This window comes from Trachemys scripta, chromosome 1 (genome assembly GCF_013100865.1).
Source record: "Trachemys scripta elegans isolate TJP31775 chromosome 1, CAS_Tse_1.0, whole genome shotgun sequence".
Taxonomy (NCBI): Eukaryota; Metazoa; Chordata; order Testudines; family Emydidae; genus Trachemys; species Trachemys scripta.
The window spans coordinates 25,735,375-25,759,985 of NC_048298.1; the positions used below are offsets into that span (position 1 = coordinate 25,735,375).

Below are 24,611 nucleotides of genomic sequence, written 5' to 3' on the forward strand. Positions count from 1 at the left end.
CATAGACAGAAAATGGTGACTTTTGTGGCCATTCTTAGGCTTGGTCTACACTTAAAAATTAGATCAACATAATTACGTTGCTCAGGTGTGTAGGGAAAAAAAGCACTCCCTGAGCGACACAGTTATGCCAAACTAATCCCCTGTATAGATGAAGCTATGTCAACAGAAGAATGTTTCCATCGACTTAGAGCTACCATCAATCAGGGAGGTGGTGCTCCTACACCAACATATAGGCAGCATCTATACTACAGGGTTATGCCAACATAGCTACAGTGACATAGCAATGCCTGTATAGTCTCTCTAGTGTAGACATACCCTTGGTTCTTGCAGGAGTGAATTCCATAATCTAGGACCAGCACTAAGAAAACTCTGTCTCTACCACACAAAAGCATAAGCTTCACTCTAAAAGAAGACCATTCAAGTGGCTCTTGAGGACCAAAGTTATCAAGGGATATATAGATGTTTACTATTTAACATTCAACTTTTTATATAGTGCTTAATTACACAAACCTTTGCAATAATCTGCAGGGTCTTCTTGCTCCTCATCATCAGATCCCAGAATCTCCTCCTCTGGTTCTGGTGGTGCTGGCTCTGGCAGGGGCGGAGGCGGAGGTGGAGGTGGTGGTGCAGATGGAGCTTTCTGTTGAGGCTCTGGCCTGAAAATGAAAAGAAAGTACATTAACTGAGAAGCTTGGTCAGGATGCTAATTGAGGGTTTAGCCACAAAATCCATCTTTCAAATTTTAGTGAAATACATCTCATTTATTTTCCCACGGTTATTCTTTATATTATCTGGTAATGCCCCAGGTATTTCCAAAAATGTATGTAGGTAAAGCTGGCAAGACGAGATATAGCTTTCACATGAAGGTAAACCATTACACTGAAACAGCTCATAAAAGGTTTATAGTATCAGGAATAATTAGACATATAAAAATATTACAAATTCCTAACCAATACATGAAATACTGCACATATGCTTTTAGAGTCTGAAGTACTTGGAATCAAGAAAGAATATTCCTCAAAGATGACCAACGTGGACAAGTTATACCAAGTCTCCTCTGTGACAGCAAACAAAGAAGTTTCAAGAACATATTGCAGGGAGCAATCCTCCAACGGCTATTGAAATAAACTAGATGACTCAATAGGCTTTTTTCATATCTAATATCTATCAGTAATGTAGAAAATCACCTCAATATGGAAGGAGCGAGTAGTAGTAAATAGGAAGAAAAGTCTAAGCTTTTTAGCTAGCCTTTGCTCAAAATATGCAATGGAATCGATCAATGGAAACACACAGATTTTTACCAAATATGTTTTTGAAATAGTGAATTGTTAAAGCCATTTTGTACTCTGATAAATGTTCTGGCTTCTGAAGATAAGAGATATCCTATAAGTGAGATGTCTTCTTCGTTTAGCTATTTAGAATACATTTCATATACGATAATTAGAATAATTACAATTAGTATTTTGAAGCTCAGAGTTTTGTCAGATTTTCACATTTTGGTTGTCACCAGTTATACACGTAAGAAAAAGAGGACATTTAGGTACCTATCTGCTAAACATTTTTTTCTTTTCTCTCAAATAGGCTGATGTTGTGGGGGCAGAGGGGGACTTGTATTCATACTTACAAGTATACAGAAAATCTTATTTGCAGAAAAAGAGATCAGTAATATATCGTAGTGCTGTAGGCAAGGTTGATCTCAGCCTTACATCATCAGCATAACTATCTATGCTTATTTTCACATCTACTGCAAATCCCAGCTCTCTGAAAGATCTCATTTAAATTACCAGTATCTCTCCATTAAAACCACAACAATTGAGGACAGGAAAATACATTGGTGTAACATGTTAACTTTTCAACTCTGGAAATCTAAATTCAAATACTGCTCCTTGATCATAACAAAAAATTATTTAGGTGGATTTACCTCAGTCCTACATATATCCATATCACAACACATACCCCTCCACTTTTTTGCACAACATACAGTCTGTTTGGGAAAATACAGCATTTGGAATAGCAAGGTACAGTTGGTCAGAAATAAGTTTCCTTGGCAATATGGGGCAGCCTGCACACCAGCTGCTATGCCTTTGCTCTAAGCAATATTAGAACTTGCATGAGTATCAAATTTATCCCTCCTCCACCTCCTCCAGAAACAAATGGAAGAAGTGTAATTACATTCTGAGTAAATTCTGAGATTTAGAAAGACAATTTTGAATATCTTTCATCATCTTTTTTGCTAAGCTATAGGCAGGAATAAACAATTATAAAAAATTAAAGATTTGAATGGGAGAGAATAGAAACAGGGGAAGGAAAAATGCATGCATAGCTAGAGTCCTGCGTGAATATAAAATTTGTATCTGCATCCAATCCATGATCTTCAAACATGGTCTGCAGATATAAAGCAGATATCCGCAGATTTGCAAGGCTCTACATATAGCAATTGTGTTTCTAAATATTTCTTTCAAGGAATTGGATTAATTTTTATTCCTTTTATTCTTCCTTTTTTGTTAGTGTCATTCATCTCTGTACTGCCATTTTTGACTGAAAGAAAACTGAATTTGGTCTCACAAAAACATCCTCAGCTCAATCACCATCAATCTTACTACAAGATCAATTAATGGACCTGAAATCTACCATCTCCAAAAGCTTGGATTTATTACATAAATGAACAGATAGCATTCAAGCCCAGCTGGATGTTGACAAAAAGCTCTAATCCATTTTTAAAAAGAATTCACAGTGTAAAGCTCCATGTCACAAACCTTGAAACTTCATCTTCTGGACATGAGGCCATTTTGGATACCGTGGTCAAGGACTGTAAACAGTTCAACATTAAGACTGATGAGCTAGAAAACAAATGCACAATCATGAACTTGCACTTGGTTGGCATACCTGAAAACAGTGAGTCAGGTAACAAGGGTATATTTCTGAATGTTTGGAATCATCATATTGGATTATATGACTTTAGAAACTACAGTAACTAACTTCAACCATGAGATTCTACATTGGATAATGTTTCAGAGAGTGTGCAATAATAGCCAGATAGAATATACTCCATCACCCCTTACTCCCCTCACTACCACCACCAAAGAATATTTTCACCAGACACCTACGCCAAGGGGCAAGTAGAGCAGAGTGTTGGGTGCAGAGGGAAAGTGTGTTTGGGGAAGGCGATAGGTGAGAGAAGGAGGAGAGAAAGGGTGGGGGGGGACAGGTATGAAGTGGGCAGTAGAGTGGAGAGGGTGGTGGGGGAGAAGGATCGGAGCAGCTGTGAGGTCAGGAGTGGAGGACAGGGTTCTGGCACTATAAAATTTAGCAATACATTATTCACTAAACCCTCTCTCTGAAGGAGAGAACTGTGCAAGATGCTAAAGCTACAATGAATCTACAGTGATTTAGTAGCAAGGAGCTACTGTTCTGTTTCTGCACCCGATATTGACAGTACTTAAGGGAGAACTGGGAGTTATCTCAGAAATAGGAATCTAACTTTTCATTACCCATCTTGAAGTAAACAACAAGGGATATCAATAACCTCTCTCCAAAGGCCCAAAGTAGTCCACACTTTTAGAATTTGAAAAAGCAGATATTTCTGGAGAAATAGTCTAACAAAATGAAGCTTCATTTTAGACTTTTCCAACTTACTATATTTGATTTGTTTAAAGAAGAGATTTTTTTTTCTGTTGCAATCCTTGTTATATTTGCTAGCTGGGAATTCAGGGATAGGTTGTTCTTACTGACCTTTGTGTATGTTATATTAGCAATCGTTGGAACAAGGAAGGATGGAAGGAGGATTCTTGAAATAGTTTCTTATCTGGCTATTTAGCATTTTACTTACAAGGTATAAAGTGTTGATTTAAAATTAGAGAGTTCTGTTTTGTCCATGGAATCTGTAAGACTGACATCTCTGGAAAGGTTAAATTTATTTGCTGCCTGAGAAGAGGATGGGGAAAGACAATACCTGGGTGATTAGCTATGAAAGCACTTCTCCACTTTTGTGGGTTTTTTTTAAACTGAATACATGCTATAGATCACATAAAACTGGTGACTATATCTAACACTTCATTTGGCTGCCTGAATTTTCATCAAATAGTTTAATAAAAACTAGTTATGATACTTTACCAATGTTAAATTTTGTTCTCCCTCTACTACAATATTTCACAGTACTCAGCTGTGCCAGTGCTTATGAAGGAGCACTAACAGGGTTACTTTAGATGTCCTCTTATTGAACAATCAGATACTATGAAAGCTACTCTTGTATCCTTCTTTGAGATGTATGAAATAAATATAAAATTAGTTATTGTTGTGATTTTATTTATAACTATAAAGACTACCAAAATGCTAATTTTTAAAAATGTTGTATTTACATTTGTTAAGTGGATTTTAACACACCTTTGGCATTAGAGTCAAAATGCTAAAGTTTTAAATTATAGCAAAAAGCACAAATACCAACTTCAATTAATATTTTTAAAAGCAGCATTATCAAACTTCCTATGTAATGCAGTAAGATTTCTAACTAAAGATTATTTACATTATTGCATTTTTATAACATCCCAAATATTAATCTAACACACACACGCTAAAACATACTCACTCATTGTAATTTTTTCTTTCTACATGGGGCACCCTGCGCTCTGTGATCCATTATAACTGGATTATTTCTCCTCAACTTTCAAAGCCTGGAGGCTCCTCTTTTTAAAAAATAAAACAAAAAAATTGTCTATCTTTAGAATGTTCTGCCAGCAGGTGGAGCTCTTCAGAGAAATGACTCCCTTTCACTCCCCTGTCAATTGCCCAAGCTAAGATGACAAAACTATCAGTTCTAATTAATATCATTACAACAGATTAGATATCTCCAGGCAGGATACTTTATCTTATTTGTTTATTATACAAAAAATGGAAATGAAGAATTACAGCAAAGTCAGATCCCAAGCTCTCAATCTCTCTGTAGGAATGCTCCAAAAGAGAAAAAGGAAGGATTGAAGTATTTCCCCTGCAGCTTGAATATAATGCAAAATTTGGTGATAGCCTGCATGTGGTCTTGTAGAGCACGAGGTGCCCACTTCAGAGAAAGAAAAATTATGGATGGGTAAGTAAATTTTTCTGTCCTCTCTTGTGGGCAACTGGTGCTCCAAGATCCCTTACAACTGTGAAGTAGCCAGCAGGAAAACCAATCTTCACAAATGAGAGAGAAATTTAAAACACCAGGAAATTTTAACCAAAAGAATAAACAGCTTTTGTTTGAGAGGCTTTTTTTGTTTGCTAATTTTTTGCTTTTCTTCTTTCTTCCCACACCACATGAAGAGTTTTAATAAAGGAAAAGCAAGAAAGACGTCAGAACCTTTTGTCCAAAAGTCAGACAAAGACAACACAGCTACTTTAAAGTGATGGATAAGAATACACCGAACACCAGGTAGCCATACAGCGAAGTTATTTGAACGAAACATTGTTCTGCATGGGGAATGGCCACGTGTCTGAATGAGTGAGCCCTCACAGAGCGAGGGCAATCTTGTATGAACAATTTGTAGATCTGACAAGTTACTGAATGTATCCATCTGCAAATAGTGGACATGGATGCCTTTGTGCCCCTTATGTCCCTCAACTAATCCTGAAATTGCATCCAATTTTTTTTAGCTTTCTGTAAACAAAATTTGAATGACCTGATCACATCTAAAGTACGCATCTGATTCTCCTAGTTGTGAAAGGTCTTGGTACACACAGAATGAAAACAGACTGGCTGAAGTAAAAAGAATTTTGGGGGACAGAAAATTCTGGTGCAGGCCTGAGAATCATCACTTCTGGGAACAACTGCATATAAGGATTCCAGATGAATAAATCCCCTGAATTTACTAACTCTCCTGGCCAATGTAACTGCTAACAGGAAAAACATTGAATAGAAAGTTACAGGAATACTCCTCCATACATTTAATAAAAGAAAGTTCAGGGATTATTTGAAGTATATGATTCTACTAGTCTCTTGACAGCATCTCTGTAGACCCACATCTTTAAGGAATGAAATATGAGGCTGCTGCAAAAGAAGGACTACAAGTAGAAATACATTTTATGTTTAAAAATGTAGGTCTGAATCTCTTCCATGCAGAAGGATAGGAGGAATAATACACCAACTGATCACAGTACAGTATTTGCATTTCTTGCAGTACTTCATAATGTTGCCATGGCAACTGGCTATGATTTCTACTGCCATCACCAGTTGCCAGTATACATTGTATGTAAGTGGAAAAATCATTTAAATAATAACATAAGAACGGCCATTATGGGTCAGACCAAGGGTCCATCTAGCCCAGTATCCTGTCTTCCAACAGTGGCCAACGCCAGGTGCTTCAGAGGGAATGAACAGAATAGGTAATCATCAAGTGATCCATCCTGTCACCCATCCCCAGCTTCTGGAAAACAGAGACTAGAGACATTTATATAATATGTAATAGAAGAAACTTACAAGGTTTATGATCGTTAAATTTATTGGAGACCTGAGGCCTCATTAAACTTGCTCAAAGGTTTTTCAGCTTGTTTCTGTCAAACCTCTCAATTAGTTTAACATTATTAACCTCAAAAACCATAGCATTGGAAATATACATATTTGTGGACCTTATTATAATCTTGTCTGTTTTATTTTGAGTCACAGAGATGAACAAGCCTTGCGCTCCACTGGGGCAAAATTGAACTATTTTATCGTTAGAGAGTGAGACTACCTCTAAGCTTTATCTCAGATAAAAGCCACAATGAGAAGCTAAAGATATTCTTGGAATAGGAAATATCTCCCACCCCAACACACTGCACTTGCCTTATCTGAAATCTCAGTGAATTAACTGGATGATATCTTATTTTTTATTTTGTTCTTTTTCTCTCTCTCTTTTTTTAAATGAATTGATTGCAGAAATCACTGCAATTAAAACAAACAAAAATGTACCTGTAATTCTTGTTCTCTGAATATACTGAGAATAATGGATTGGTGCACCTAGGCTTCAGTCTCAGGACTGAGGGCTAGAAGCAAAATGAACTCAAGCTTCCAAAAAGTAATTCACCCCTGGGATAAGACCACGCACAGACATTTTCAACAGGGCCGGCTCCAGGCACCAGCGCAGGAAGCAGGTGCTTGGGGCGGCCAATTCAAAGGGGCAGCACTCCTTCCGGTATCGGGGCGGCACGTCCAGGTCTTCAGCGGCGGGTCCCTCATTTCCTCTCTTCCTCTTTGAGCTGCCACCGAATTACCGCCAAAGAGGAAGAGAGGGAGGACCCGCCGCCGAACTGCCGCAGAAGAAGTGGCGCGACTCAGCTGTCGCCGAAGTGCCGCCGCTCTTTTCTTTTCTTTTCTTTTTTTTTTTTTTTTGCCACTTGGAGTGGCAGAAAAGCTGGAGCCGGCCTGGACTCCAAAGAAACTATTTAAGTTAAAGGACAACTGAAAAAGGAGGGTTAGAATGGTGTTTTTCATCATTGTCTAAAGCACTTGTGGACAGTGAATGCTGTTGTAAGAGACTTTATATATAGAGATACATAGATGTCATCTTGTCTCTATCAAATCTAACCATTAGAGCTCGTGAAAACATTTTAGTCAACGCTGAAACATCTCATGGACATATACTGGTTTAAAAAACATTTGCTTTGTGAAGTTTTGTTGAGAAAGACTCATAGTGCCTAGGTCAATGCCCTGGGAGACTCAGGTTCAAGTCCCTGCTCTGCCTGATTCAGAGTGATGTGGGATGAAGTATTCTACACTGAATCAAGGAGCGAAGAGACTGGAATCTGCATTCCAAGCCAGTGCCCTAATTACCAGGCTATGGAGTGCAAAAGTCTCAGTCTCTTCCTCTCACCCACCCACCCACCCAAATCAAAAATGTTTGAAGGTTGCTATGACGCAGCAGAGGAGGTTACTTACTAGGGATGTAAAATGTTAACCACATAACCGGTATCTATTAGTCTTGCCAGTTACATATTAGTCTAACCGGTACATATTAGTCTAACCCGCCTTAATTGTTAACCCCTGGGCACTCCAGCCGGCTTGCAGCGGCCCCAGCCACGCCGCCCGGAGTGACTCCAGCCGCAACAGCTCCAGCCCCGCCGGCCAGAGCAGCTCCAGTCCCAGCTGCACTGGCTGGATTGGCTCCAGCCATGCCGGCTGGCCAGCCCTTTAATCGATTAACTGTTTAAATGAAATATTTTTAATCGTTTAAACAGTTACATTTTTAAACAGTATTTATATCCCTATTACTTACCTGTAACTGGAGATTCTTTAAGATGTATGATCCTTATTTATATTCCAAAAGTGGGTGCGCATACATGCCATGCGCTGGAGTCTGAAGTTTTCAGCAGCAGTGTCTGTTGACCCGCATATGTGTCTTTTGTTGCCTTGTGCTCAGTCACCATCCTACCGCTGAATAGACTGCAGCAGAGGGGACGACGAGCAGGTACTGGAATATAGATAGGGACCACACATTTTGAAGAACCTCCAGTTACAGGAAAGTAACCTCCTGTTATTCTTCGAATGATGGTCACTGTATGTATTCCAAATACAGATGAGTACAAAGCAGTGATCAGCTCAGAGGCGGGCAAAAGGACAAGAAAGTTATCGCCTGCTGCAGGACAGCACGTCCCATGATCGCATCTTTGGCTGCCCACTTGTCCATGGCATAGTGCGCTGAAGGTATGGACAGAGTGCCAGGTCACTGCACGGCAGATATCGTGCATGGGGACTTCTGCCAGAGAGGTGGAGGTGGTCACATGCGCCCTTTTGGAGTGAGCCATAATTCTGCTGGCCGGTGCGGCATTGGAACATGCATAGCATTCCATGATGCATGAAAAGATCCACTTGGATATGTGCTGTGAGGAGAAGGCCTGCCCCCTCGACCATTCCGCAATAGCCACAGAGAAGTGTGGGGAGGTGCAGAAGGTGCATGTCCAAGTAGACTGCTAGTGCACATCAGATGTCGAGGGAGTGCAGCATCCTGTCCATAGAAGTGGCATGCGGGTTAGGATGGAAGACCGGGAGATGGATCAACTAGTTGAGGTGGAAGTCAGAGATGACTTTTCGGAGGAACTTAGGGAGACTTTGTCCTTATGGAAGATCATATAGGGGATCAGCCATGATGGCCGCAAATACGCTGGCCAGCAAGTGGAATTGATGACAACAAGAGGACCTTCATGGATATGTGTGAGAGGGAGCACATGCCCAGTGGTTCAAAGGGAGGCCTAGTGAGGGCAGACAGCACAAGATTAATGTCCGGGGGCAGGGGCGGGTGTAGGTGTAAGGACTGACGGGAAGCAGTTCTTCAGGCCCTTCAGAAACTAAGTAGTGGTAGGGTGAGTGAACACCGAGTGTCTATCCACTGAGGAGAAGAAGGAGCTGAGGCTGCGAGGTGGACACAGACAGAGCTAAGTGCAAGGCCTGAGTCCTTAAGTTCCAAGAGGTAGTCTAGGACAACAAGCACAAAGATATCCTGGAGAGGAAGGCGGTGACATTGCACCCAGGAGGTGAAGCTCTTCCATTTTGCGATGTAACACGCCCATCTAGAGTACCATCTGTTGTGCTTAAGTATACGGAGGATGGGTGTGGAGCAGACACTGTCTACATGCAAGTCCAAAAACCAGTCCATCAGCTGAAGTGGGCCTGAGTTGCATGTCGAACCCTGCCATGTTCCTGGGTGAGGAGGTAAGGCAAGGCAGAGACTGATTGGTGGGTGGGCGGACAGTCTGTGTAGATCGGGAAACCAGAACTGTCAAATCCAGCATGGGGCTACCAGGAGGACCATTGCCCACTTGCGGCGGATCTTGCACAGAACTTGGGGAAGGAAGGAAAGGGGAGGAAAGGCATATTGGAGACTACACGTGCCATGGAAGGAGAAGGGTGTTGCCCTTGGAATCGCGACCTCTGGCACCCCAAGATCTGTGGAGGTGGAACTTGCAGTTCTCGCAAGTGGCAAAGAGGTCCCAATGAGGGGTTCCCCAGACCCGGCAGATGGAGAAGGGGGTGAGGGGGCGAGGAGCTCCATCTAGTGGTAGAGGTACCAGGTCCAGCTGAGTGCTTCTCCCAAGGAGTTTCGCGTCCCCAGAAGGTACACTGCATAGGGCATGACACTGTGGCGAAGACACCAGTTCCAGAGGCAGATGGTCCCTGTGCAGAGCAACTGGGACATGGTGCCTCCCTGTCTGTTTACGTATGGCACAGAGGTGGTATTGTCCGAGAGTATCTGGATGTGCCGATTGTGGAGAAGAGGCAGGGACGCATGACAAGCTAGGCAGACCACGTGCAGTTCCAAGCCGTTGCTGTGCATGCGCACCTCATTGGGAGCCCATGTCCCTTCTGTGTCATGGCCATGTAGATATGCACCCCATCCAGCTAGGGAAGTATCCATGGGTAAGGATGGCTGTAAGGACAGTAGTGGTGAACGGGAGGCTGCATAGCACTTTGCCGGGATCAGTCCACCAGGTGAGGGAGGTGCAGACCGAAAGCAAGAGAGTCAGGGCCGAGTCCTGACGGTTGATTTGGGAACTGCAGCCCAAGAGAAGCCACAACGGTAGACAGAGCATGTGGAAGCAGGCATGTGGCGTCACATGGGTGCAGGGCGCCATGTGGCCAAGGAGAAAGAGACAGCAGTACACTGTCATGCATGAGTTGTGCCACGGGGTCACCATGAGGGCCGTGAGGGCAGCAAAGCAGTCCGCTGGGAGGGCCCAAGCTGCTACGGAATCCAGGAACACCTCAATGAAATGGATCAACTGCATCGGGAGAAGCATGGAATTTTCCTCATTGACACAGATGCCGAGGGAGGCAAGGAGCAAGTGGAGAGCAGCAACAGCTAATGTTGTTTTGGCGAGGTTGGTGCCACCAGGAACCAGTCATCCATGTAAGGGAACACAGAGAGCCCCAGACAGCAAAAGTGGGCTGCAACGACCGTGAAGACCTTGGTGAAGAGCCTTGAGGCTGTGGCAATGCTCATGGGGAGTACTCTGAACTGATAGCGATTGTCGCCCAGACAGATGTGGAGGAACTTGCAGTGGGCTGGGTGGATATCGAAATGGAAGTATATATCTTTCTTGTCAAGGGCTTTGAACCATACCTTCTGAGGAAGAGAGGGAATGATCGACGTGAGCGTCACCATACAGAACTTGGTTGGTGCCATGACACGACGGAGGAGGTGATGGTGGCTGATGGGCGCGGAAACTAGGATCTGGGGCACCATTGAGCAGGCTCCTGGTACCAGGTGTAGGTGGGCTGGTATGGGGGTAGGGGCCTGGAGAGAATGGCAGCTTATCGTGCTGGCGGCAGGGGGCCAGGTTCTAAATCCCAAGAGACCAGAGGATCACCCTAGAGTCCTTCAGGAAGTGAAGGGCCTCATCCATCTTAGCAGAGACCAGTTTGTCCTCGTCTAAGTTGAGGTCCTGGATGGTGGACTGGACTTCCCTGGGAAAGCCTGAAGATTCCAGGAAGGCCTCTCAGGGTATAACAACACCTGTGGCCAGCAAGCAGGAGGATGTGTCTGCCGTATTCACTGCTGCCTGAAGACTGACCTTGTCAATAAAGCGGTCTTCCTCCACCAGGACTTGGAACCTGTGTTATTCATCCTGTGGGATATCCTCCAAGAACTCTGCCAGCTTGGCATAATTACTGAAATCATACTTGGCCAGCAGAGCCTAGTACTTCGAAATGCGAAACTGCAGGGCCGCAGATGAGTAAAGTTTGCATCTGAGCAGATCTAGGCACTTTGCTGCCCTATCTGGAGGGGTGAAGGTAGAGCAGTGCTGACTTGCCCGTTCCGTTACTGTGTGCACCAACAGCAAAGCTGGGGCAAGGTGAGAAAAAAGGAAATCAGCCCCTTTGGCTGTCACAAAGTAGCGATGTTCTACCCTCTTAGCTGTTGGGGCACAGAACACTAGGTTGTGCCAGACTTCTCAAGGGGGTGGAGGATGGCCTCATTGATGGGCAGAGCCATGCATACCGGTCCTTGAAGCTGAAGGTATCCAGCAGCTGATGGGGTTGGCCCTGGACTTCCTCCAAGGGGATACCGAAAACAAGGGCCACCCTCTGCAGCATCCCCGGTATAAGCAGTGATAATCAGGAGGCAAGAGGGTTGGGGGAAATCAGGGCTTCATCCTGATAGGAGGATGCTGCCATCGGGGCCAGCGGCCCCGGGTCACACTCTAGGTCTGCTTCTGGGTCCAAGGTGGACGGTTCTAGCAGAAGGGCCCGGATGGAAGGGTGCGAGGCCTGTGAAGACATGTACGGGCGGTGATACAGATCCTATGTGGGCCATTGCTACCATGGGATCAGGTCTAGTGGGTACTGTGGGCCCCCAGAATAGGGATACTACCGTGGTGGGACCGGGGGTAGCCCATCTGGTGTGGCGGATGCACCCAGGAGTCTGAGCTGCACTGGGATACCGGGGAGAATGATGGCTCTTCCTCTGAAAAGCCCTCTGAGTCTGAAGAGGCCTCCGGCAGCGGCAGGGCCATCAATGTGGGCAGGCCCACAACCATTGGGTGTGGATCCCAGCCCAGGAGGAGTGGCACATTCGCTGGTGTAGGTGGCTGTGGAGCCAAGAGGAGCAGGGATAACAGATACAGCAGGTTGAGGTACACCATTGGGAGCAGCGGTTCAACCCGTCCAGGTGTCCAGGACACATCCCGCTGACCGCCAAAGCGGGGGAAGGGGAAGCAGAAAGCAGAGCAGGGGACTCCCGTTGAGGTAGAGAAACATGCCTCAGAAGGTTGTCATGCAGCACAGCCAGCATGGGAGCCAACTGTACCAGTGCCTCTTTCTTCCTCTTTGCCTTCTTTCCCGCCACATGTGTAGTCATAGGGAGTGACATAGTGGGTTCTGCACGCAGCATCTCACCCAACCGGGCACAGCTTGGGTAGGAAACGCTGTGCATCACAGCAGTCCACGATGGGGACCTGCTTTGATGTCCAGGGGATCGCTTGCAGCTCTCCTTCTTGGCCTTCTCATGCTTTGGGCAGGAGGGATGAAGAGGGTCGGGTGCTCACCACAGGTTCCACCAGTCCAGAATTGGGACACTGCACAGGGCTGGAGTGCTTCCTCCATGAGAAATCTGCAGAGACGCAGGAGACAAGCCTTGCAGATCCGCAATAGAAAGGACCTGCAGATGTCGCAACGTGCTGTGAGATGTGCTCCCTCCAGGAAATAGAGGCAGCAGTTCTTAAATCCCGGGACGTGAGGGCATAGTAATCTGACGACGTCAGGCTCTCTCCATTGTCAGGGTATGGACAAAATAAACTAGTTAGACTTTTCTTTCTTTAATTTCTATGATCACTACATGTATGTATTCATATATCATGAAAGAAGTGGGTTGAACACATGACTGAATATGAACTTATGACAGGTTATGATAAGAAAAGTAATACTATTCAGCATAGAATCGTACTTTAAATGGCCACGCCTAACAAACTGCCAGGGTGAATTAACAAAAACTAATTTCTGCGGTGAATCCATGGACTGCATACAATTATGTATATGGAGCAACCTTCAATCTCTTGAACCAATATAGCACATGTTGCTCAGGACTTAAAACTGACATTTGCTGATTCAACAAATTACTTTTAAACCAGTAGCAATCATTCTATAATACATGGTGTGTACAGTGAATATGAATTTTAAAATGTGACTGCAAGGCCAATGTAAAATATTTTAATATATTTATTAAATTCCATAATCCAACATGCTTTGGTTTCATTTCTTATGACTATGTGGAAAACATGACTTTTGTCATTTTTTACTTTTGTATTTTTTATTTTTCCACTGGTAACGATTTATGCAAGTAAGGACTCCAGTAAAACAGCAGCAAGGTGAAACTATCCACTGATTTAAAAAACATGCCTTTATAAGTTTCTGTATGAAGAAGAGACTGTTCTCAAAATAGTATATAGTTTACAAATGAATTCAGTTAGGGGAATAAATAATATATCTTGATGAAATGTGGATGCCTGGAAAATGTGTACTGAAATAATTCAAATTTTGAAAACAGATCAGTTTAGTAAGAAGTCGGAGCTTTACATACTATGTTAACTGTTCTGTCTAGTTCTCTACAAAGATATTGTAATATTCATAAAGAAATGCACAAAAAGGCATCTTTATATAATAGATTGACAAAATATGTATTTTTCCAGTCATAATGAAGATTTTAGGATCCTCTGGTAAAGCACCAAGACTGCTGCAATGATTACGCACAACATAGCAACTCGAACAGGTCATGGCATGTTAAATGAAAACTGAATGTTGCTTTTATGACTTTATAACTCAAATTTAAAATGTTGGTTTGCATTTAAATTTCCTTACAAAGTTTAGACAGGATAACTTGCACTGACTTTGCTTTGCAATCATCCCCTCATCCCCAGCCCCACCCCAGAGCCCACACCCCCAGCCAGAGCCTTCACCCCCTCCCGTACGCCAACTCCCTGCCCCAGCCCAAAGCCCCCTCCCACACCCTGAACCCATTTTTGGCCCCACCCCCAGTTAGAGCCATCACCCCCTCCCACACCCCAACCCCCTGCCCCAGCCCAGTAAAAGTGAGTGATAGTGGGAGAGAGCAAGCCATCGAGGGAGGGGGAATGTAGTGATCGGCGGGCGGGGCCTCAGGGAAAGGGCAGGGCGGTGCCTTGGGGAAGGGACAAGGCTAGGACGTTCGGTTTTGTGCGATTAGAAAGTTGGCAATCCTAGCTGTACCATCATCACAACAAACTCTAATTGTGTTAGAAGATGGTAAGACTGAAGGAAAGATAGTGATGTCCAATTTCAAGCCTTTATTTATTCTGATGATTTCACTGTCTCCACCAGCCTGGCAGGGATCTCTCTAGATCAGAGCACAAGCATATTGATGTGGCAGTGTTGGGAAGCATAATTATACAATGACAACATGATTCATTTTCTAACATTATCTGGAGTGAAAGTTATTAAACTTTTAAAATAGGGACTTCCTTCATTAATATGACTATTTATTTGTACTGTGGTTGCACACAAAGTTCACAAATCAAAGTGGGAGCCCATAGTGCTAGAGGCTGCACAAATACAATAGCATTATTGAGCAGTTAACCTTTGGAATAATATTTTTGAGGAACCACAAAAGTAGAGTATCTTCTAAAAAGCAAACCATGTTCTTTCGTGTCCTGAACAATTTCTGACTCTGCTAACAACAGGAAAGTATTTAGGGCAGTTAATAAAAAAAAAAAAAAAAGACGCACTGGAAATTAAATTTAACCCATTTTTTTTCCTGCCATGTTTAGGATTATAATTAGCAATCATAGCTTTCATCATCTCCACCCAAATTTTTGGACCAAAAAAGAATGAGTTAATAATGAATCAGAAGAGCTTGGCTCAGTTATTAGTTATTTCAGACACGTGAAAGCTGTCTAGAAAATATTTTTCTCCCCTTGAAGTACTTGTTCAATAGGAATAATTTTAATTTTTTAGTCTTTTTTCCTCCACTTCTTATTTCCTGCATTTCCCACCCAAAGTTTTTAAATATTTGGCCATACAATTAGTACTATTGAGAATCATGGGAAACTTTCTGTGGCAGTGTTAAAGTTATACTTGCACAAATAGCAATGCAGAAGTTAGCCATGTTAAAGAACTTTAGTAGGAATGCCTAAAATTTAAATTGCATGTAAGTTACTATTTTTTTAGTATATGAATTAATATTTAATTCACTGCCCCATCTACATGGTCACTCATCTAGAATTCAATGTCTCTGCCATTACAAATATATCTGGATTATGAATGGGAGCAGATTAGAGCTTACGGTTAAACTCATGATGATGAGAGCTGCGAGAAAGCACAGGTGATATTGTTCACCAAGTTTCAATCAACAGAAGCACTGTCCTCAAAAAGCAATGCTTTGCTCTGTCACATCCAAAGAGCCTGCATTCCAGCCATGGCATGGAAGCAGGCAAACTGCAACAATCCCACATTACCCTCACCAGAGAATATGGGTCAGACCAAACACAATGGAGAACTAGTACCCAAGTTAATGTCACTGTAGCCAATCCCCAGAAGCTGTGCAGAAATGTGTTACCTGTGGATATGTCAAAGGGATCATATCACAATGCTGTAGCTGCAGAAATGCCACTGCAGCATGCACTGGGGCCTGTAAATGCAAGGGATGTGTCGGCACATAAAAACATAAGAATGGCCATACTGGGTCAGACCAAACGTCCATCTAGCCCAGTATCCTGTCTTTCGACAGTGGCCAATGCCAGGTGCCTCAGAGGGAATGAACAGAACAGGTAATCATCAAGTGATCCATCTCCTGTCGCCCATTCTCAGCTTCTGACAAACAGAGCCTAGGGACACCATCCCTGCCCATCCTGGCTAACAGCCATGGATAGACCTATCCTCCATGAATTTATCTAGTTCTTTTTTGAACCCTGTCATAGTCTTGGCCTTCACAACATCCTCTGGCAAGGAGTTCCACAGGTTGACTGTGCATTGTGTGAAAAAATACTCCCTTTTGTTTATTTTAAATCTGCTGCCTATTTCATTTGGTGGCCCTTAGTTCTTGTGTTATGAGAAGGAGTAAATAACACTTCCTTATTTACTTTCTCCACACAGTCATGATTTTGTAGACCTCTATCATATTCCCCCTTAGTCGTCCCTTTTCCAAGCTGAAAAGTCCCAGTCTTATTCATTTCTCCTCATACGGCAGCCGTTCCATACCCCTAATCATATTCGTTGCCCTTTTCTAAACCTTTTTTCAATTCCAATATATCTTTTTTGAGATGGGGCGACCACAACTGCAGGCAGTATTAACTGTATTAACCACTGTTATCATGGTCGCATGGTGTTACTTCCATCCATAATCTGCACACATTTGATGAGGCTGGTTTTCATCTCTGTCGCCTTCCTCAAGAATGTGGGCGTACCTTGGATTTCTACAGGGGCAATATGATATTTTCTGTCTTATCTATCCCTTTCTTAAGGATTCCCAACATTCTGTTCACTGTGTGGAACTGTTAAATTATTCCTGTCTAAACAATGTGCACAACATACAGTAACTGTCTGCAGTGGAATAAAAATCATAGAAATTTACTAATTTTTCACATTTTATTTACATTTTGAACTCCAATTTAGAAGGTGAAATATTCAAAATTCAGCTTGGTAAACTATTTTTTCATTCAAATTATGAAAGATAACTTGTTTAAGTACTTTTCTCCAAAAATGCCTCTGACATTTTATTTTATAGAAAATGTGCCCAGTCAATAAAAGAAAAAAATCTGACTCATCCTTGGTTACTATTACAGGTTGAAATTTTTCTTTAATGTTCCACAGTGCCACATGTTCTCTCTACATATCTTTATTATGTTGATGGATCTTTGAATTCCACCCAAGACTTCTAAAGGTCTCTCCGCTTTGGGGCAACCAATTTTAATAACAATATTATTACAGTGTTCCACAGTATCACTTTTCTTTGTGCAGTGGGACTGACATATCCTGAGTTTAGAAGATATATTATCAGTAATACCCTAGTGCATTTGTATTATAACATACACATCAACAGGAGTTAAAAAAATAACACCTGCATCTTATGTAGATTCAAACTGATGGAACTGAAAACAGATGATATCTTTAGTTAAAAATTGCACAAGTACAACACTGTTTGCAGGGAACCATGAATGCTCTCAAAGTCAATTTATTCACTTAGTTACATTTAGAAAGAACACAGCAACCGTCTACAGTAAGAATGAAGTGCAAAAATGTGGTTCTTAAAAATAATTATCAAGAGTATGTAAAAGATTTATAGTAGTGTTATAGGGTAAAACTGTAATAAAAAAGAAATGCCAAAATATACCACCACACACAAAGTAATAGTGAAATATACACACAAATACTAATACTAACACTTCAAAGGGTATGATGTTGGTTTTTTAAATACTTTTTTCCCCATAACCCCCAGAAGCAATATATAGACTTTGCAGAACTTTTAGACTTGAGAGCAATTTTAGCATTGCTCTCTGTCATTCAGCTACATTGAACCCATGGCAAGATAAATCAAACTTTAGCTTCTTGATGCCAAGATCATCTTTTTGCCCCTCAGATCATATCCATCAAGCAGCAACAGACTTTTGCTGTGTTTCAGAAACTTTTAAGGCCTGAGACCCAAATAAGCAATACTTCACCTAGCAGTTTATCAAGAACGTGGCAGCAGGTTACTTGTCACAAAAGCCTGAAGAATCTGCTACTTACATTTACTAACTATGGAAGCAGACTTCAAGACATCCATCAATTATGTGCTGAATAATTCTATTCTTAAGTGATATTTTTTCTCTTTTTTAATATCCTTTCATTAGATATTTTAGACCTATATTCAAGATATATGATGCTGTTGTGGAACACTGTCAAACTGTGTTGATTTCTGAAGCTACTTTGTAAGTCTTCCTTTTGATAAAAGAAAGCTCAGCTGGATATTGTGAAAGATATTGGATCACTGATGGTTGATTAAGTTTTCTTCATTTGGTATAAAATTCCCATATTGTGTTCTATATTGTACTAGGAAGTACAAAATATTATGTTCTTGAAAATGGCAGATTATGTATGACTAATTATTTGGGGGTTAATGATTTTGGAAGGATACAATGCCATTCCCAATTAAATCTCATGGAATAGTTTTCTCTCGTGTCTACTATTTAAATTTTTCACTATTAAAATGTTGTTTTCATACCTACAGTATACAGAATAATTTTTATATGGGATAATTGTGGTTGATATTTAGTTCTACTATGTGTTAATTTTCTCTCTCCTTCCTAATATGAATACTGAAACTATTTATATTACTCTTCTGAGAAAACCTTCAGTATTACTAGTATTGCTTTGATGACCAAGGAAAACAGGGCAGAGTGCAGAGGTGGCATAGAATTGTTGATGATACTATTCAGCTATAAAGTAATTGGGAACATAACTGAATATTTTAAAGGGAATTCTTGTATTTGTATCAAATTGCTAACAACATGTACTGCATATATTTAAAAAAATACACCAAAGTAAAAGGTAAGTTAGAAAAGAATATCTGAGAAGATTATAACTAAGGGTCTCTTTATACAGTGATTTTTTAAATTTCCCTTTTATTAATTTTTTTCAATGCACTTTTCTGACTGTCCGTTGCTGCTATATTCATCTTCTACTCCTTGCCTTCAAATACCTGCATAAATCTCCCTCAGCCTACATCTCACATCTCCTTTTCACTTTATCACCAATGGAAGTTTTGATGCCCCTTCGTGTCCTTTTCCTCCCAACTTTATGACTTTTTCCCCCTTGCCCCTATGCATTTCTCTTGCAACACTCCCTGGGGGTGTCTCACCTTCTTTCAGGTTTAAGACCTGTGAGGCACGGATTGCCTTTATAAATCTAAAGGCAACACGAAAGCAGTGGACTTATTCCTTGACTTAAGCAAAACTTTTGATACTGTCTCCCACAGTACTCTTGCCATCAAGTTAAAGAAGTATGGGCTGGATGAATGGACTATAAGGTAGATAGAAAGCTGGCTAGATCGTCGGGCTCAACGGGTAGTGATCAATGGCTCCATGTCTAGTTGGCAGCCGGTATCAAGCGGAGTGCCCCAAGGGTCGCTCCTGGGGCCGGTTTTGTTCAATATCTTCATTAATGATCTGGAGGATGGCGTGGACTGCACCCTCAGCAAGTTTGCAGGTGACACTAAACTGGGAGGAGTGGTAGATATGCTGGAGGGTAGGGATAGGGTACAAGGGGACCTAGACAAATTAGAGGATTGGGCCAAAAGAAATCTGATGAGGTTCAACAAGGACAAATGTAGAGTCCTGCGCTTAGGACCGAAGAATCTCATGCACTGCTACATACTAGGGACCGAATGGCTAGGTAGCAGTTCTGCAGAAAAGGACCTACGGGTTACAGTGGATGAGAAGCTGAATATGAGTCGACAGTTTGCCCTTGTTGCCAAGAAGGCTAATGGCTGTATAAGTAGGGGCATTGCCAGCAGATCGAGGAACGTGATCATTCCCCTCTATTTAACATTTGTGAGGCCTCATCTGGAGTACTGTGTAGAGTTTTGGGCCCCACACTACAAGAAGGATGTGGAGAAATTGGAAAGAATCCAGCGGAGGGCAACGAAAATGATTAGGGGGCTGGAGCACATGACTTATGAGGATAGGCTGAGGGAACTGGGATTGTTTAGTCTGCAGAAGAGAAGAATGAGGGAGGATTTGATAGCTGCTTTCAACTACCTGAAAGGGGGTTCCAAAGAGAATGGATCTAGACCGTTCTCAGTGGTAGCAGATGACAGAACAAGGAGTAATGGTCTCAAGTTGCAGTGGGGGAAGTTTAGGTTGGATATTAGGAAAAACTTTTTCACTAGGAGAGTGGTGAAGCACTGGAATGGGTTACCTAGGGAGGTGATGGAATCTCCTTCCTTAGAGGTTTTTAAGATCAGGCTTGACAAAGCCCTGGCTGTGATGATTTAGTTGGGGATTGATCCTGCTTTGAACAGGGGGTTGGACTAGAGGACCTCCTGAGGTCCCTTCCAACCCTGATATTCTATGATTCTATGATTTATTTTGTACTACACACCACATTATCTGTTCTTAATAATAATTTGAAATACACAAGTGATTTTCATGCATATTAGAATAGACTACTTTACAGTTTTGTTCACTTTTTTTTTAATGTAGACTCAAAAGGCAATCCACATGCCTTCAACCTAAGAAAACCGATATAAAGATGGACCTTAAAACTAATATTCCATGCTATGATGATGAAGTTGCCCCAGAGGAAAAGCACATCCTGATGGTTTTTAGAAATTTTTGTTTTGCAACATATACTTGAAAAGAAGGGAAGTTATTTAAGTCATGTTTTCCCATTTATACCCTTAGAGACCTCGAGATGTCAAATTAACTATAACATTCATAAATGAGCCGATGCCAGGAAGCTCTAGGCAGCGTAACTCTTTAGAGCCTACCTAGTTTTCCAGAGCTGGAGGATACTGGAAAGGATACTTCCATATATTCCTGGCTGGTTTCATATGGCCCTCCCTATTTGAGTATTTATGCCTTCTGTCCTGAGCACCTAAGTCCTCCTGTCAATAAATGGAATAACCAATGCATAGGCTATGAGAAGAAAGAAGCCTCAATACCAAGGACTGTGGTTCTGAGATATAGCATTTAAAAACTCTATATAGATTTTATTAAGAAAACTTAACATAGTTTAAAAGCTAGAATACAAAAAGGAAATCAACTATCATTACCTTTGTATATGCAACCAATGCATGTTTTTGAGCAGATAACTAAAGCAATTCTACCTGAAGAATTGCTTTTGATTTATACACAAAAAATAACTTTTATAGATAAGATCTGTAGTTTCTACATAATCGAACATATGTTCATTTTATTCGATTATTCGTTCGATTTATGAGCTTTTCTCCATTGTTTCATTCTCTAGACAGATTTTTTTTTAAAAGAATTAAATATATGGTCAAACTGAAAAGTAATGTGAAATTTCAAAACCCTGGCATCCCTAGCAAATAATTAGGCTGGAATAAATCACATTATGAAAATATACAAGCAAACAACCAGCTGTATGAGGTAATGCAACACGCATTAAAATGAAGCCTGCAGCTAAATCAAGCCAATGGAGAACACTAAGCACTGGAAGGTATGGTGTAGGCCAGGGGTGGCCAACCTGAGACTGAGAAGGAGCCAGAATTTACCAATGTACATTGCCAAAGAGCCACAGTAATACGTCAGCAGCCCCTCATCAGCTCCCCGCCCCCAGCACCTCTCGGCCACTGGTAGCCCCGCCGATCAGCGCCTCCCCTTCCCTCCCCATCAGTTCTGGGGGGGAGGAGCGAGGGCACGGCAGGCTCAGGGGAGGGGGCAGGAAGGGGTGAAGTTTGGGCAGAGCCTGTGGCAGAGCCAGGGGTTGAGCAGTGAGCATCCCCAGCACATTGGAAAGTTGGCGCCTGTGGCTCCAGCCCCAGAGTCAGTGTCTATAGAAGGAGCCACATATTAACTTCTGAAAAGCCGCATGTGGCTCCAGAGCCACAGGTTGGCCACCCCTGGTGTAGGCCAAGGCCTTTCTGCAGTAAGACGCAGCAGAAATAGTAGGACAGCAGCAGCCATGAGCTAAGAAGCGGGGAGTCACAATACAATATTGGGTAGTTAAGAAGCATTTCTGCCCTAATAGCACCAACAGTGACCAATCAAACAGAAAAATCTTGAGATGTGTAAAGAGCACTTGGCAAGATAACACTATCTAGCAAAACCACTTATCAGCAATTTCCGTTGAAAAGACACCATTGATTGCTTTTGTCTGTTTTTTAATTTGTAATACTTCATTTGTTTTCCTATAGTTATCACTGTATTCTTTAATTTATTTTTGTCAAAATTTAACTCAACTACGGTGGTGGGGTATGATTGCTTAAAGAATTGTTACATAATGGGCTAAGATTGGTGAAAAATTGGTGTAATGCTTTCGTTTACAATGATTGGTTACGTTTTAACTAAGTAAAATACAAGTTTTAACTATATGAACTGGGGTCCAAAAGGAAGTTCTTTGGAACCTAACTCCAGGACACGGCCCAAGATCAGAGCTGCCAGACCTCAACACCCTGCAAACCATACTGTGCAGAAGCCGGAGTCCCCAGATGATCTAATCTTGACTAGCCATCAAGAAAAGTCTGTCTGCCTTATTGGGAGTGTCGAACATTGTATGCTTAGCATGTGTATTCTGATGATCAATTATTAATAAATATAGGTCAAGATGTTACTGTGTAAGACTCTTTCACTGGGAAAAGGTCCTGCAAACCCACAAGGTTATGCCCTGAGGCCAGGATGGGTAAGGGTGGGTATTTAAATTGACCAGGTTTCACATCAAGTCCAGCACAAATTAACTGGGTTACATCTTGAGCCCACGGTATGGTACAGGTGGGGTGCCCTACACTGTGTGCGGGTCCCAGAAAAATAACTTGAGGCAGCAGATTTTCAAAAGTAGAATAGTGGTATGCAAAACAACAGTACTAAATACTTCTACTTCTGGCCAATACCTAACAGAGAGAAACAGCCTAGCAGGCAAGCATGCTCCTTATAGCTGGTTGTCAACTTTCCTTATGGATTGCACCTTCCTTGCTATGACAACTAGAAGCACAAAATCTTTATTTGGAATGTGGAATTAACTGGTTTTAGAAAACTTGAGATTCAGGAAATCAGAAAGCACATATTTTCCCTGAACACTAAGTTCACTGTGTGGCCTTAGACTTCCAAGGAACTGAAAAAATAAATCACACTGATCAATATGTGGTAACTAAATGCACAATAATCAACACTGAATCAGCCAATTAACATGTAACACACTCATTAAGTACATCTCAGATAGAAACATGGTACTAACTGAAACATGGAGCCACACAATGCTTTAACCACCCTTGTTCCCCATCTTTCTCTCTCACACCCACCCACACCCCTGAAAAAAGTTACATTGGCCAAAAGAAAGCCAAAGTAAGACAAAGCTTTCAAATTTTTCAACCTGTTTGTCACTCATGCGAATGCATCCTGGCCTCATGAATGCAATTATTATTATTAATTAAAACTAGCACATAATGTTCTTGCAGTGTATTGGATTGTATATAAATAGATCTCTTATGAGCCCTGTAAAACTGTGTCTAGAGGCTTTAGATGGTTATTCCATTTTGCCCCTTTACAGGCTGTAATTATTGTAATTTTGCAAACTACCATTCATCAACTCACCTGAGATGACTGAAAATTGGCCCTTTGATCTCACAACATTGTGACTGTCACATGGAACCACCTCTGACTGCAGACAGCTCTGTCTCTTTAGAGACCAGGAGGTGACCTTCTACTGCTCTTTCACTATCATCAGGGATGTAGAGGGCAGGATGGAAAGGTGCAAGCCCTGCCAATTTCCCAAAGCCAGCAGACACACATTTCTCCTCCCCCACACCTCCCCAAACCAAAAAAATTAGCAGCATATGCAAGAGAAGTGTCTAGATTTTTTTTTCCAAAGCTGGTAAAACGTGTGACACTTTTGTAAGGCTGAATTACTGAACCTATGATTCCATGACTGAAAGCATGGATTGAAGATCTTACTTTTTCCAAATTTGCCAAAAAATAGATTTATGGGCACAGATTTTAAAATCTGAAATAATCAGATGTTTGTCTATCTAGAGAATCTCTTGGTCAGTCTCTCAAGAAATTATTTCAGTTAAATTACAGTAACTCCTCACTTAAAAGTCGTCCTGGTTAACGTTGTTTCGTTGTAACGTTGCTGATCAATTAGGGAATGTGCTCGTTTAAAGTTGCGCAATGCTAGGGTTACCATATTTAGCAAATAAAAAAAAAGAGGACCCTCCACGGGCCCTGGCCCCGCCCATTTCCCCACCTCAGCCCTGCCCCAACCCCGCCCCCTCCTCCCTCCCACTCCCCAACCACGCGAAAAGGGCTGCCCGAGCGCTACCGGCTTCACGGTTTGCCGGGCAGCCCCCAGACCCTGCGACCCCGGCCGGCGCTTCCCTAGCGCAGCTGAAGCCCGGGAGGGGAAGCGCCCAGCCGGGGGCGCAGGGTCTGGAGGCTGCCCGGCAAACCATGAAGCCGGTAGAACTCGGGCTTCGGGCAGCCCCTAT

The 24,611-nt window shown here is 42.2% G+C and overlaps 1 protein-coding gene across 10 annotated transcripts in view; it reads right to left on the minus strand.

The window, feature by feature from the left end:
- SRPK2 (SRSF protein kinase 2) overlaps positions 1–24,611 on the minus strand; it is a 280,377-nt gene that overhangs the window by 110,308 nt on the left and 145,458 nt on the right. For 6 of the 10 annotated variants that reach the window (XM_034766274.1, XM_034766285.1, XM_034766301.1 and 3 more), the window contains 2 exons: positions 2,757–2,840; positions 511–656 (listed from right to left, as the gene is read on the minus strand). In XM_034766274.1, the coding sequence (XP_034622165.1) occupies positions 511–656; positions 2,757–2,840 (230 nt within the window). The remainder of the gene's footprint in view (positions 1–510; positions 657–2,756; positions 2,841–24,611) is intronic. The other 4 variants (XM_034766305.1, XM_034766342.1, XM_034766315.1 and 1 more) reach the window with 1 other exon arrangement.